At 42.5% G+C, this 14596-nt stretch overlaps 1 protein-coding gene across 3 annotated transcripts in view; it reads left to right on the forward strand.

Moving 5' to 3' along the window:
* Window positions 1-14596, forward strand: part of SYNPO2 (synaptopodin 2) — a 195745-nt gene that overhangs the window by 69013 nt on the left and 112136 nt on the right. Inside the window, exon 1 of one of the 3 annotated variants that reach the window (XM_033938016.1) lies at window positions 11869-11886. The exons of the other annotated variants lie outside the window; for them this stretch is intronic. Within the exon in view, the coding sequence (XP_033793907.1) occupies window positions 11884-11886 (3 nt within the window). The 5' untranslated portion in view covers window positions 11869-11883. Of the gene's footprint in view, window positions 1-11868; window positions 11887-14596 lie in introns of those variants that run through there. 3 annotated transcript variants of the gene reach the window in all.

Below are 14596 nucleotides of genomic sequence, written 5' to 3' on the forward strand. Positions count from 1 at the left end.
GGTAGTAAGAGGATGCATTTTAGTTTTGTTGTGTTTCCTGGGACCCAGAGCATCTGCAAAAATGGAAGCATAAGGTTTCTCTTGGATTGTATTGTTTGGGATTAATGACAGCACTATTGTATAGAAGAACTGGCTGAAGGATGATTTTGCTGAGGAGTTGAAATTGGCCATGGGATAGTTTAATGCACAAAAGGTCCTTTTTTACCAGTTTGAAGTATCTAGTTGCATTCAGTGTCAGGCCAAAGTACACATAGTCTAGACTAGAGCAGTGGTCTTTACTAATTTTTCTGTTGGGGCCACTTGACATTCAAATGAGCTGAAGGAGAACTGCCAGTGTGTGTCCATCAAACTTTTTAATGGGGGTGGGTGTTTCCAAATGCATTCTCTCCTTCTGCTGATAAATATCATTCAGGCTTGTAGTTCTTCCTCCCATATACTTCCCCCTTTCTGACCTAAGCTTGGATAGAGAAGCAGAGTATTGGGGAAAAAATCTGAATGACAATGGGGCTGCCATTGGCTGCCGGGCCTTGCACTGAAGAATAGTGGTCTAGAGCACTGTTCTTCAACCACCGGTCCGTGGACTGATGCCAGTCCGCAGGAAATTTCTGACGGTCTCCTTAGGGCCGGCGAGATTGATTAACTTCAATTTCCTACTGGTCCGCGCAGGGCCAGCAAGATCGACGAGATATTTTCAGCTGGTCCGCGCTGGGCCGAAGAGATCATGGGGAGCCTCCGACAGTGGCTTTCTCCCCTCTCAGCACTCTCCTTACTTACCAGCGCAGCGATTCACAAAGGCAGCCTCAGAGGCAGCGCGACCCAACAAAGGACCTGAGGCTGCCTTCCTGAATCGCTGCACTGGCAAGTAATGAGAGCTGCTGGGAGGTGAGAAAGCCACTGTTGGAGGTTGGGAAGCTGCTGGGCAAGGGAAAATAAAGGGACAGCTGCTACTGGACTTGGAGAGGGAGAAGGAGAGATGCTGCTGGGAGGGGAGGAGGGAAAGGAGTCTGGGAAGCTTCTGGACAAGGGAAAAAAAGGGACAGCTGCTACTGGACCTGGAGAGGGAGAAGGAGAGATGCTGCTGGGAAGGGAGGAGGGAAAGGAGTCTGGGAAGCTTCTGGACAAGGGAAAAAAGGGACAGCTGCTACTGGACCTGGAGAGGGGGAGAGATGCTGCTGGGAGGGGAGGAGGGAAAGGAGTCTGGGAAGCTTCTGGACAAGGGGAAAAAAATGGCCAGTGCTACTGGACCTGGAGGGAAGGAGAAAAAGAGATGCTGCTGAGAGGGGAGGAAGGGAAGAGAGTTACTGCTGGACAGGAGGAGGAGGGAAGGGAGAAGGAAAAAAGGAAGGAAACAGGGAGATTAGAGGAGGGGAAGGGGAGAGACAGGCATGAGAAAGTAGAGAGATTGATGATGGGAAGGGGTCAGCAGAAAAATAAGCAGAGAGGGACAACGATGTTAGATCTGGTGTAGGAGAGATAAAAATTAAGAGAGCAGTGAAGCTGGAATGAATCATGTAAAAAGGAGAGAGGGGGCACAGGCTGGATGGAAAGGGGAGAGGGGCATAGAAAGAAGAAAGATACCATATGGAAGGGGGAGAGGGCAGACAGTGGATGGAAGGGGCAGATGCTGGATTGAAGAGACAGAGAGGGTAGATGCTGGAAGGAAGAGAGTGAAAAGAAGATGAAAGCAGAAACCAGAGATGACAAAAGGTAGAAAAAAAATAATTTTATTTCTATTTTGTGATTAGAATATATCAGATTTGAAATATATATCCTACTAGAGCTGGTGTTAGACATAACTGGGGACTGCAAAGCCCAGGCAGTGCTTCTTTAGCTTCCAGCTGGCTTAGGGCACTCTCTGACCAGGGGGCAGTTGCCCTAGTTGCACTTCACTAACGCTATTCCTGTCATGTGTGACTGCAGTATTCTGTTAGCATGATATTTCTGCTTATTCAGTTTTCTTGATAGTAGATATGTGAAAGGGAGGGGAGACAGGGGTTTTGTTGATCCTTGCTCTGTATTATTTGTATTTATAAAATGAGAACTGTACAGAATATTGTTTCTTTTTATACTTTAATAAAATACATTCAATATAAAATCATAACTGAGGCTTGCGCGGATGGGAACAGATGATTTGTGGGATCCGAGCTCGCTGAGATAGGGCGGAAACGGGGTTTTTAAATTTTAGTTCTAGAAGTTTGCCGGTCCACAAAATAATTCTTTTATTTCTGCTGGTCCACGAGTGTAAAAAGGTTGAAAACACTGGTCTAGAGCAGTGGTTCCCAACCCTGTCCTGGAGGACCACCAGCCAGTCGGGGTTTTTGGGATAGCCCTAATGAATATGCATGAGAGAGATTTGCATATAATGGAGGAGGTGGGCCTGCAAATCTGCTCCATGTGTATTCATTAGGGATGTCCTGAAAACCTGACTGGCTGGTGGTCCTCCAGGACAGGGTTGGAACCACTGGTCTAGAGTGTGTTCTACTTTGTTATTTAGGTAAAATCATGATATGTGTTGGAGATTCTTTTGGCTTTTTCTAGAAAACCATCATTTTTATCTTTTCAAACAAGGACTTTCTCAGTATTGCATCTTGTAAGTCAGATTCTTTAGTAAGAAATTGATGGGAGGAATGGGAAGTTGTACAATAGGAATATGAACTCTTCTCTACAGCATCATCAGATGTCATGGTTAGAGTTGACAAAGAGCAGTTTGCAGAGTCCCCAGCCAGGAAGTCAGCCTGAACATAGCAGCAGCATTTGTTTATTTGTAGATCTGCCCAAAAGTTTCCAACGACTTGAAAGTACATCTTAGTCCATAAAATAAATTTAAAAAATCCTTCTGGTTTATTTCAACTGGCCAGATCAGGAGCATCTCTAATACACATTTAATTAAGCTTTGTCTCTGAAGGAAAGCCGAAAAAGCAAGCAGGCAGAAGCAAAGAAAGGTAGGTAGGTAGAGGCAGTCAGACCAAAGTAGGCAAAGAACACACATAAATAAGCAGACACATGGAGAGAGCACAACCAGAGAGACAAGGGAGCAAAACACGCGTGCAGGCCTCCACTTGCTTCTGTGACCGAAAACAAATATTCTGTTCACAGCTTCAGTAGAGAAGAATTTTCAAATGCTGTTCATCTGCATATGGGCTTGGAGATAAAAGTGTGATGTGATGTCTTATAGTTGGATCTGTAATGAGAGCTCTGCCTTGTCAACTCTATGTGGTAAGATGAATGATAGAGTGAGTGGGCAGGTGACTGGGTAATTGATACAGGGAATGCTTGTGGCTCGTCAGAGAATTTATGGCATCATTCGTTAGAAATGAGCAAGTCTAAGGTAGAAGACAGGCAGGACTTGGACCTAATAGATTCAACAAAACAGCAACTCCAAACAAGCAGTCTAACTTAATTATGTCTGAATTCGCTGTGAGAGGGGATTAATAGACCCGTGAATACAGAAAAACTGCCAATAACGTGGTGGGAGACCTGGCCTGTTCCTGAAGGAGAGGCAAAACACGGTGCAAGCTGACGTCATTTGGGGGGAGGAGCCAGCAAGCTAAAAACTGAATAATCGAAACCGCGATTGCTGAAACCATGACTTTGGAGGGAGAAGTGTCGTTTAATTTTAGGAAATTATCCAAAACTTTTTAAAACCCTGCTAACCTAACTGCATTCACTACATTCTCTGGCAATGAATTCTAGAGTTTAATTACAGGTTACGTGAATAAATATTTCTCTGATTTGTTTAAATTTACTACTTAGTATTAGGGGGCATGCAATGAAATTATTAGTATTTTTGGATAGAGTAAACAAGCAAATTCACATATACCCTTTCTACTTTCACTCAGTATTTTATAGAGTGAGAATGACACGGTGACAAAATTCACCACCATTCCCATCCCTGCAGATAACTGCGTGAAACTATCCTGTGTCATTCTTTAGTGTCAATCTCAACTTCAGTCCTTCTACACCAGCATTCTTCAATGCAAGGCTTGAGGGTCAGTGGTTGGGCCTATTCATCCTCTGATTCTTATGTGAGCCAAGTATAGGATAATGAAGCCATTGTGACATTACTGATGAGGTTGGCTCTTAGACATTAGTGGAATGAGGCATTATGAGATCAGACTGTCATTCTTTAGTGTCTATCTTAACCTCAGTCCTTCTACACTGGCATTCTTCAATGCAAGGACTGAGGGTCAGTGGCTGGAAACCATCCCGCATCATTCTTTAGGGTCTATCTTAACCTCAGTTCTTCTACACCAGCATTCTTCAATGCAAGGCCTATCCGGGGGGATGGGGATGGCAGTGGCGTACCAAAGGGGGTGGGGTGGTCCGCCCCAGGTGCACGCCCTAGGGGGATACATAGCGGTCCGGGTCCGGAACGTCCTGCCCTACTGTTGAGAAAGACCTGCACCTCAGCACGGCTGCCGGTGCACCCCCTCCAATGTACAATACTTGCTCTGGAGCAGAATTGACAGCCATGCTGAGGTGCTGGAAGGCCCTGCGATGAGTACGTCTACGTCTCTGCTCCAGAAGAAGTAAGTTACGTCAGAGGGGGTGGACCCGGCAGACGCAGGGAGTTTCGGCAAGGTCCCACAATGACTGCGTCTGCCGGGTTCACCCCCTCCGATGTAACTTACTTCTTCCAGAGCAGAGCCGGCAGCCGTACTCATCGCGGGACCTTGCTGCATGAAGGGAGCAGGACGTCTGGTATGGATGAGTGGTGGAGGGAGAAAAAGGGGGTAGGGTGGTATGGAAGGGTGGTACTGATGGAATTGGTATGCAGGGAAAGGGGAGAGAGGCATAAGGGGAAAGAATACTGGATGGAATTGGATTGGAGGGAAAGAAAGGGGGTAGATGCTAATTGAAGAGGGGTGGATGGAGAAAGAAAGGATAGACATTGGATGGTAGTGGGGAGGGTAGAGGGGGAGCCTATGCTGGATGGAAGTGCGGATGGGAGAGATAAAGGAGCAAATGCAGGAAGGAAATGGGAGGAGAGAAAGAGGGGAGCAGATGCTGGATGGAAGTGGGCAGAGAGAGGAGAAGGTACTAGATGGAAGGGGTAGAGAAAGAGGGCAAATGATGGAAGGAGGGGATAAATAAAAGGAGGGCACATGATGGGGGAAAAGGATTGAGTTAGTGAAATACTGGAGGGATGAGGGAAAGAGGTGGCGAGCTGTAGGTAGACAGTAAAAAAGTAAATTGATGAGAGGGTAGTAAGAACATAATCTAGACAGATGCAGAAAATAAATTGAAAAGGAAAATGAGGGAAAAAAGGGATTGCAGAGGAGAGGTGTGGGAGAGGGAAGGAGAGGAGAGAGATGCCAGACCAATGGGGGTGAAAGGAGAGATGGAAGGTGGAGGCATACAGTTTCTGGAAGGGGCATAGAAGGAGAGAAGATGCCATATAGGGGTAGAGAGATGGCAGACAGTGGATGGAAGGAAGAGAGTTACAAGAAGATGAGGAAAGCAGAAACCAGAGAAGACAAAGGTAGAACAAAAATTTTCTGTTTATTTATTGCTTTAGGAGACATGTGTCACTGTTTGTGCTGTTGCATTGTATGCAGAGTCCAGCTTCTTGCTGGTTCAATTTAACCTTTGTCTATGTATCTATCTTATCCCCCCTTTTACAAAACTGTGGAGCATTTTTTTAGCACCAGCCGTGATGGTAGCAGCTCTGATGCTCAGAATTCTACCACCATAGCTAAAAAAGACACTACAGTTTTGTAAAAGGGGGAGGGGTTAGTTTGTGATTACATATTCCATACTAGGTGAAGGTTTGTTCTGTGTGTTCGAAAGACATGGTTTTCTTTTAGGATTGATCTGTACTAGTCTGGCTTGTTTAGTTTTACAATGGGTGTATTGATGTACTTCTCACTGCAGTATGTAAGATGCTGCCTTTTCCTAGGTATACTCTAGTGTGACGTTTGGATTGTTACTAAAAATCATGTTTTTCATACAGATGGGGGGGTCAAAAAACAATGAGCCCCATGTGCCACATATGCTAGGTACACCACTGGGGAATGGTGATGAATTTTGTCATCATGTCATTCTCCAGAGCAGGGGTGTCCAACCTGCGGCCCGAGGGCCACATGCGGCCCTGTGAAGAATTTTGTGCAGCCCCGGTCGAGGGCGATGCAGTGTTTTCCTCTGCTGCTCCCGGGTGTTTACTGTCTTGCCGGCTCCCTCCTCTGTCTCGCTGCAGCATTTGCGTGTTTGTGTGGCCCCAGAAACATTTTTTTCAGCCAGTGCGGCCCAGGGAAGCCAAAAGATTGGACACCCCCGAGCCATCTTCTCTAAGCTGAAAAGCCCTACCGCTCTAGCCTTTCCTCATAGGGAAGTCTTCCTATCCCCTTTATCATTTTTGTCACCCTTCTCTGTTTCTTTTCCAGTCTACTAAATAATGTTTGATATGTGATGACTAGAACTGAACACAGTATTCGAGGTGCGGTCACACCATGGAGCAATACAAAGACATGATATCATTCTTATTTTTATTTTCTATTCCTTTCCTAATAACTCTTAGGATTCTATTTGTTTTCTTAGCTATCACTGCACACTGAGCAAAGGGTTTCAACATATCATTATCAATGATACCTAGATCCTTTTCCTGGACAGTGACTCCTGATTTGGAACCTTGCATGAAGTAGCTACAGTATATTTCTCTGAGGACAAGCAGGCATAATAAGAACATAAGAATGGATGAGTGCGGTTGGACAATGGATGAGTGCAAGAAGAGTGCAAATAAGTTGGTGCTGAAAGTGGCAATAACAGAACTGAAGACTGTTGGCCCACGCAAATGAGATTGGGTGGATGTGAAATTGGAATACTGGGCGTCCAAATGGCAGATGAAATTTAATATGGACAAATGCAAAGTGATGCACATTGGGAAAAATAACCTGAATCACAGTTACCAGATGGGATTAACTTCCAAGAAAAGGATCTGGGTGTCATCGTAGACAATACGATGAAACCTTTTGCCCAATGTGCAGCGGTGGCTAAAAAAGCAAATAGGATGCCAGGAATTATTAAAAAAAGGGATGAGTAACAATACTAAGAATGTTATAATGCCCTTCTAATGCTCCATGGTGCGACCTCATCTGAAGTATTGCGTTCAATTCTGGTAAAGGGGATGGAACTCCTCTCGTATGAGGAAAGACTAAAACGGTTAGGGCTCTTCAGCTTGGAAAAGAGACGGCTGAGGAGAGATAAATTCTACAAAATTCTGAGTGGAGTAGAACAAGTACAAGTGGATCAATTTTTCAATCCATCATAAATTACAAAGACTAGGGGACACTCAATGAAGTTACAGGGAAATACTCTTAAAACCAATAGGAGGAAATTTTTTTTTTCACTCAGAGAAGAGTTAAGCTCTGGAAAATGTTGCCAGAGGATTTGGTAACAGCGGATAGCGTAGCTGGTTTTAAGAAAGGTATGGACAAGTTCCTGGAGGAAAAGTCCATAGTCTATTATTGAGAAAGACATGGGGGAAGCCACTGCTTGCCCTGTATTGGTAGCATGGAATATTGATACACCTTGGGTTTTGTCCAGGTACTAGTGACCTGGATTGGCCACCGTGAGAATGGGCTACTGGGCTTGATGGACTATTGGTCTGACCCAGTTAGGCTATTCTTATGTTCTTTCCCCAAGAGAAACTTAAAGAATTCCAACAGTTATCCATGAACTTGTTCACTACCAGGAAGTTCCTAGCTAGAAATGTATTTGATGCATTCAATGTATCTCCTAGAATATCAGCAGTGGTAATTGCTATATGCCGTTTATCTTGGCTCAGGGTTTCTGATCTAGAAACTTTAGTCCAGAAGTGCATTTCAGATGTTCCTTACAAGGGGGGATGATCTGTTTGGAGACAAGATTGAAGAAGTGGCTAATAAAATTTAAAAAACACACAGACACTATGACGGCTGTTGGCGTCAACATTTAAAAAGGGCAACTTTTAAACTAAAAACTGGGGGAAGACCGACAGTCGCTGAAAAGAACATGGTTCGGAACAAGGTATCTTTAAAAGATATCATCATAAAAGGGAAGGCAGAGCATCCCAATAGTTAGATTGCAATATAGGCCACAGGTTTCCTTAAATACAGAGCAGGCTGATTTTAAAGATTGCAAATTATCCATGCTAACTGCTAAGCAAATTGTAAATAGATATGATAAACATTGTTTGAAATGTCTGTATGCTAATGCCAGAAGCCAAAGAAACAAGATGGGAGAGTGAGAATATATTACACTAAATGAAAAGATAGATATAATAAGCATCTCTGAGACCTAGTAGAAGGAAGATAACCAATGGGACACTGTCATACTGGGGTACAAACTATATTGCCAAGATAGGGTGCATCAAATTGGTGGAGGTGTAGTGTTATACGTTAAGGAGAGCCTTCAATTGCATGGACTGAAAATTCTACAGAAGCTGAAACCCACCTTGGAATCCCTATGGGTAGAAATTCCATGTATAAAGAGGAAAAGGATAGTGATATGGGTGTACTACCATCTGCCTGATCAGGATAAATGGACAGAGGCTGAAAGGTTATCAGAAATTAGGAAGGCTAACAAACTGGGTAACACAATAATAAGGGTAATTTCAACTACCCCAATATTGACTGGATAAATGTAATATAGAGATGCTAGGGAAATAAAATTCCTTGATGAAATCAAGGATTGCTTTATGGAGCAGCTGCTTCAGGAACCAACAAGAAGCGAAGCAATTCTAGACCTAGAGCTTAGCGGAGTGCATGAATTGGTGCAGGAGGTAATGGTGCTCAGGCCGCTTGATAACAGTGACCTTAACACAATCAGATTTGATATAATCCCTGGAATAAGTTCACACAGGAAATCCAATACAACAGCATTTAACTTTAAAAAAGGCGACTATGAAAACATAAGGAGAATAGTTAAAAAAAAGAAACTTAGAGGAGCAGCTGCAATGGACAAAAATTTAGGACGTTATTCAAAAATACCATCCTGGAAGACTAGACTAGATATATTTCATGAATTAAAAAAGGAGAAAGGAAGACCAAAAGGCAACTGGCGTGGTTAACAAGTGAACCGCAAGGTAATGGCGGAATAGAAATCTGTGATGTAATGTAATGTAAGTAAGCTATTAGAGCTAAAAGAGAATCCTTCAGAAAGAGGAAGAAGGATCTGACTGAAAATAATTATAAACAGCACAAGGAATGTCAAGTCAAATGCAAGGCGCTAATAAGAAAAGCAAAGAGAGACCTTAAAAAGAAGATTGCCCTGGAAGCAAAAACACATAGTAAAAACAGTTTTAGGTATATTAAAAGCAAGAAGCCGGGAAGAGAATTGGTTGGACTGCTAGCTGACCGAGGGATAAAGGGGGTTGTCAGGGAAGACAAAGCATAGTGGAGAGTTTAAATGAATTATTTGCTTCACCAAGGAAGATGTGAGGGAGTTACCAGTGCCAGAAATGGCATTTAATTCTGATGAATCAAAGACACTCAAACAAATCTCGGTTACAGTGGAAGATGTAATGGGTCAGTTTAATAAACTGAACAGTAACAAATCTCCTGGACTGGATGGTATACATCCCAAATTGATGTTGTTAGTAATTTGTAATTTTTCTCTAAAATACATCATAGTATCGGAAGACTGGAGGGTGGCTAATTTGATGCCAATTTTTTTAAATGGTTCCAGAAGGTGAAATTATAGACTGGTGAGTCTGACGTCAGTGCTAGGCAAAATGGTAGAGACTATTATGTAGAACAAAATGACAGAAGCATGGATTAAAGAGAGAAAACCAACATGGTTTTAGTCAAGGGAAATCTTGCCTGACATGGGAGAAGCCACTGCTTGCCCTGGATCCAGTGGCATGGAATGCTGCTACTATTTGGGTTTTTGCCAGGTACTTGTGACATAGTAATATAGTAGATGATTGCAGATAAAGACCCGAATGGTCCATCAAGTCTGCCCAATCTGATTCAATTTAAATTTTTTTAATTTTTTCTTCTTAGCTATTTCTGGGCAAGAATCCAAAGCTCTACCCAGTACTGTGCTTGGGTTCCAACTGCCAAAATCTCTGTTAAAACCTACTCCATCCCATCTAAACCCTCCCAGCCATTGAAGCCCTCTTCAGCCCATCCTCCCCCAAACGGCCATATACAGACACAGACTGTGCAAGTCTGTGCAAGTCAATTTTTAATATTATTTTCTGATTCTAGATCCTCTGTGTATATCCCACGCATCTTTGAACTCAGTCACAGTTTTACTCTCCACCACCTCTCTCGGGAGCGCATTCCAGGCATCCACCACCCTCTCCGTAAAGTAGAATTTCCTAACATTGCCCCTGAATCTACCACCCCTCAACCTCAAATTATGTCCTCTGGTTTTACCATTTTCCTTTCTCTGGAAAAGATTCTGTTCTACGTTAATACCCTTTAAGTATTTGAACATCTGAATCATATCTCCCCTGCCTCTCCTTTTCTCTAGGGTATACATATTCAGGGCTTCCAGTCTCTCCTCATACGTCTTCTGGCGCAAGCCTCCTATCATTTTTGTCGCCCTTCTCTGGACCGCCTCAAGTCTTCTTACGTCTTTCGCCAGATACGGTCTCCAAAACTGAACACAATACTCCAAGTGGGGCCTCACCAATGACCTGTACAGGGGCATCAACACCTTCTTCCTTCTACTGACTACGCCTCTCTTTATACAGCCCAGCATCCTTCTGGCAGCAGCCACTGCCTTGTCACACTGTTTTTTCGCCTTTCTTTTTGGCGCTCTCTCTGACATCATTTTCAGGGTGAAGCAGCGGATAAGAACATAACTCCGCGAAACGCTGGCCGCGTCCCTAAAGATAAGTGATTTTGGAGTCACTGTTTTCAGTTTCACGGAGTAGTGCACAAACAAGCAAAAAAGTAAAAAATGAATAAGGTTTAGAAAAAGTTTTATCAAAAAGTTTTTGAACTAAAAAGGTTTTGAACTGAAATGCACTATTTATGGTAAAATAAGTTATTAGAAAACAGGTTTTTGGCTCATGACTGGAGCAAGGAGCATTAAAAACACGCAGATCAATTCAGTCTAGGAATATATGACTGTGCGTAGGCTCCATTTCTGTATAGGACTCTCTTCCCGGGCGTCTTATAAAGAATCCGGGCCAATGTGTCCAGTATAGGAGTACATATCTATTGGGTTTAACCTAGAAATTAAGATTCAAGATATGGTTCTTAATTGGTTAGAATGGCAATGTAAAGGAATTTGGTTTGTGAGTCAGCTTGTTCAAGACAATGACTTTAAATCATTTGAGAATCTGCGTGCAGAGTTTCAATTGGAGTCAAAGCATTTTTTTCAATGAATGCAGCTGAAACATTGTCTAGTAAGAACAACTTATAAAGCAAGGATTCATGTTAATGATTCGAACTTATTAGATTCTGCCTCCTATGGCTAATTAGCTCTTTCTGTTCACAGGAACTACGGTAATCAATTAAGAAAAGCTTCTTTTTGATTCTGGTTTCCAGATCTGCAGCAAGATAAGAGCATAGAGGGAGGGAAAAGAGCAGTAAGTGGGGGTAGAAGGTGGGATGACAACACTAGGTAGAAGCAGAATGAGAGGACTGGAGAGAGGGAAAGAGTTGGGTGGGTGGTCTGGGCAAGGGGATAATGTTGGGAAATCCCTTATTAATGCAACTGAAGTCTCTCCTATCTCTCCTTCTTCTCTGCTGTTTCACCCTGTCATTTACCCATTTTAGGTTTCTCTGTGGACCTTCTTTTTCTACCATAGGTCTACCCTGTTCTTCAGTGAAATGGATTATCACCTTCTTCCCCTGAAAATTCCCCTCTCCAATTGTTATCATACAGCTAATACTTTTTGATATCTCTTACAAAGCCAAGCATCTCCTGGAAACACAAGTTGAACAGATAATGGTAAATGAATTATATAAATTTTATGATAGACAGTACTAGGCATGTGATTTTATTGCTCCATGTTTAACTGTTTGTTTCCATCTGTTCAATATATGTAAATGCACTTTTCATATTTGAAAAGGATGACTTTTAATGTAACTGGCAACTTATGATCCTCCTCTTGTAAGAGCAATAACACCTACAAATATGGAATGGTATTCTATGTTTATCTTTTTCCTGCGCAAATGTAAGCATCCGAGTTTTCTGGAATGAAACCAAAGGCAGGCTAATCTTTAATGTCCAAGACAAACGATTCTTAAGAGTCCAAGTTAGTCTACTCTTCAAACAGGACCTGAAGCATTTTTCATTCTCAAGCTCTTTCTGCTGGAGACAAACACCTTATGTGTGCAGTTTAGCTTGCAATTCCATGAGCCTATAATTCTATGGATGCTAGAGACGCATTCAATTATAGGCCAGTTGCTAATATCTCAATTTTCGTGAACATTGTAGAAAACCTGGTGGCTGGATGGTTATCTGACTATCTAGACCAGGCTTATCCAACCTTTTTCTATCAGGTGCCACATTTTATATTTTGTAACATTCGTAAGGTCAAAACACGCACCGTTGGATTTTGCCATATGCTGTCAAATGTCCCCTCCCAGCCAGGCTCTCTCTTTCTCATCCTTCTCAACTGACCCCTGCTCTCCAAGCACACTACCAAAACCCTTATCCACGCCCTCATCACCGTACTCTGCTCTCTGCAAAGATGGCTGCAGCCCTGCTTCCGTTGATAATATCACACTCTAAATAGCTCTAATGAGCAAATACCACTCTGTTAACCTCCCTCAGAAAAAATGACCTCATTCAATCCAACCAGTTCTTCCGTATTTAAGAGCTGGTTGGATTGAATTCCAAGACTTAATAATGTCATTTTTTCTAAGAGCTATTTAGAATGTGATATTATCAACAGAAGCAGGGCTGCAGCCATCTTTGCAGAGAGCAGAACACGGTATCATGCCACAGCATAGAAGTTTGAAGTATGGATTAGAGCGAGGAATTATATTTTAAAGATGCTGCTGTTTATGGTTTACGATTTTTGCAGGTACGGTCTAGAAATTCTTCCACCATCAGAGACACCGCATAAGTGAGCAGCATCAAGTTTTGAAGATAAATACTCTTAACTGACCCCTGCTCTCCAAGCACACTACCAAAACCCTTATCCACGCCCTCATCACCGTACTCTGCTCTCTGCAAAGATGGCTGCAGCCCTGCTTCCGTTGATAATATCACACTCTAAATAGCTCTAATGAGCAAATACCACTCTGTTAACCTCCCTCAGAAAAAATGACCTCATTCAATCCAACCAGTTCTTCCGTATTTAAGAGCAGGTACTATTCTGAGCTATTGGGAGGACGGGATAAAAATCTAAATAAATAAATAAAATAAAATAAATAAATAACTGTTGGAGTGACTCTGAGTGTGATTCAAATTTGAACTGTCTGATAAACTTTGAAGACTTAAACAATTACAGTTGATAAATTTTAACTACAGGAGGAACTTTGGGATGGTTTTTTCTGCCAATGAAATGATTATCCTAAGGAAGGTTTTCCCTGAAAGGAGGCTTTTTCCTCCCATACAAGTTTCTCAATTTCTCTAATCCATCTTCAATATCAACCGATTCACCTTTATCCATATGTTCATTCACTTCTTCAAGGAAATGCAGTACATATAAGAATAGTCTTACTGGATCAGACCAATGGTCCATCACAGTTATTTTTACTAGATTGTGATTTGGAAACAGCTTGTCGGACTGAGCTGTAGACCTTCCCTTTTTTACGTGCTTTCCAGTGTGTGTTTTTATTTTAATTTTGACTTTACCATTTTTTTCTGCACATTCATGTTCTGTTCTTTATACACTCCTCCATTTTAAAATAACTTTTAGAATTATATTGAAAGCCGCTTAGATATTTCATGATTGGCAGAATATCAAATTTGAATAAAACTTGGAAAATATTTCTTCCAGTCCTTGTGACGTATCTTTTCTTTACAAATTTTTGGGTAATCTGCAAATGTGGATGTTTTTCTTTCAAGCCTTTCTATTACATCACTCATCACATCTCTGACTCCTGCTCAGCCACCCACCCAGGGCCGGTTTTAGACATGCTTGGGCCCAAGGCAGAAATTAAAGAGGGGGATCCTGATTCCCCCTCCTCTCTGCACCTTTCCCCCAATATCCTCACCTCCTATTCATACCACAGATAAAACAACTTTAAATGATGTTCTCCCAGGGTTTCTGCAGCTGACATTGTGCTTGTTGCAGGTTTCCAGGTCTCGCTGTGTCTTTGTCAGGTAGAAACTGATGCTTCAGCCATCTTGCTGTGGCTTTCTTCAGGGTATGCTCTGAAGTCTGAGGTGTGACTTTGGAAATAGTGGGTTCACTGACTTGATTGGGAACAGGGCAGTCTACTAATTTCAATTTTGGCAGGAAAGCCAGTTGGTCAGAAATTTGAATTTTGTTGTGAAAGTCCATAGAATGGAAAAGTCTTTGGTAGGTTTAAAAGATGTTCTCCCCATGGAGCTGGGTTAGATGTTCTCTCAGGGTTTCCATAGCTGCCATTGTACTTGTTGCAGGTTTCCGGGTTTCGCTTCATCTTTGTCAGGTAGAAACTGACATTTCAGCCATCTTGCTGTGGCTTTCTTCAGGGTATGCTCTGAAGTCTGAGGTGTGACT

This window comes from Geotrypetes seraphini, chromosome 1 (genome assembly GCF_902459505.1).
Source record: "Geotrypetes seraphini chromosome 1, aGeoSer1.1, whole genome shotgun sequence".
Lineage (NCBI taxonomy): Eukaryota > Metazoa > Chordata > Amphibia > Gymnophiona > Dermophiidae > Geotrypetes > Geotrypetes seraphini.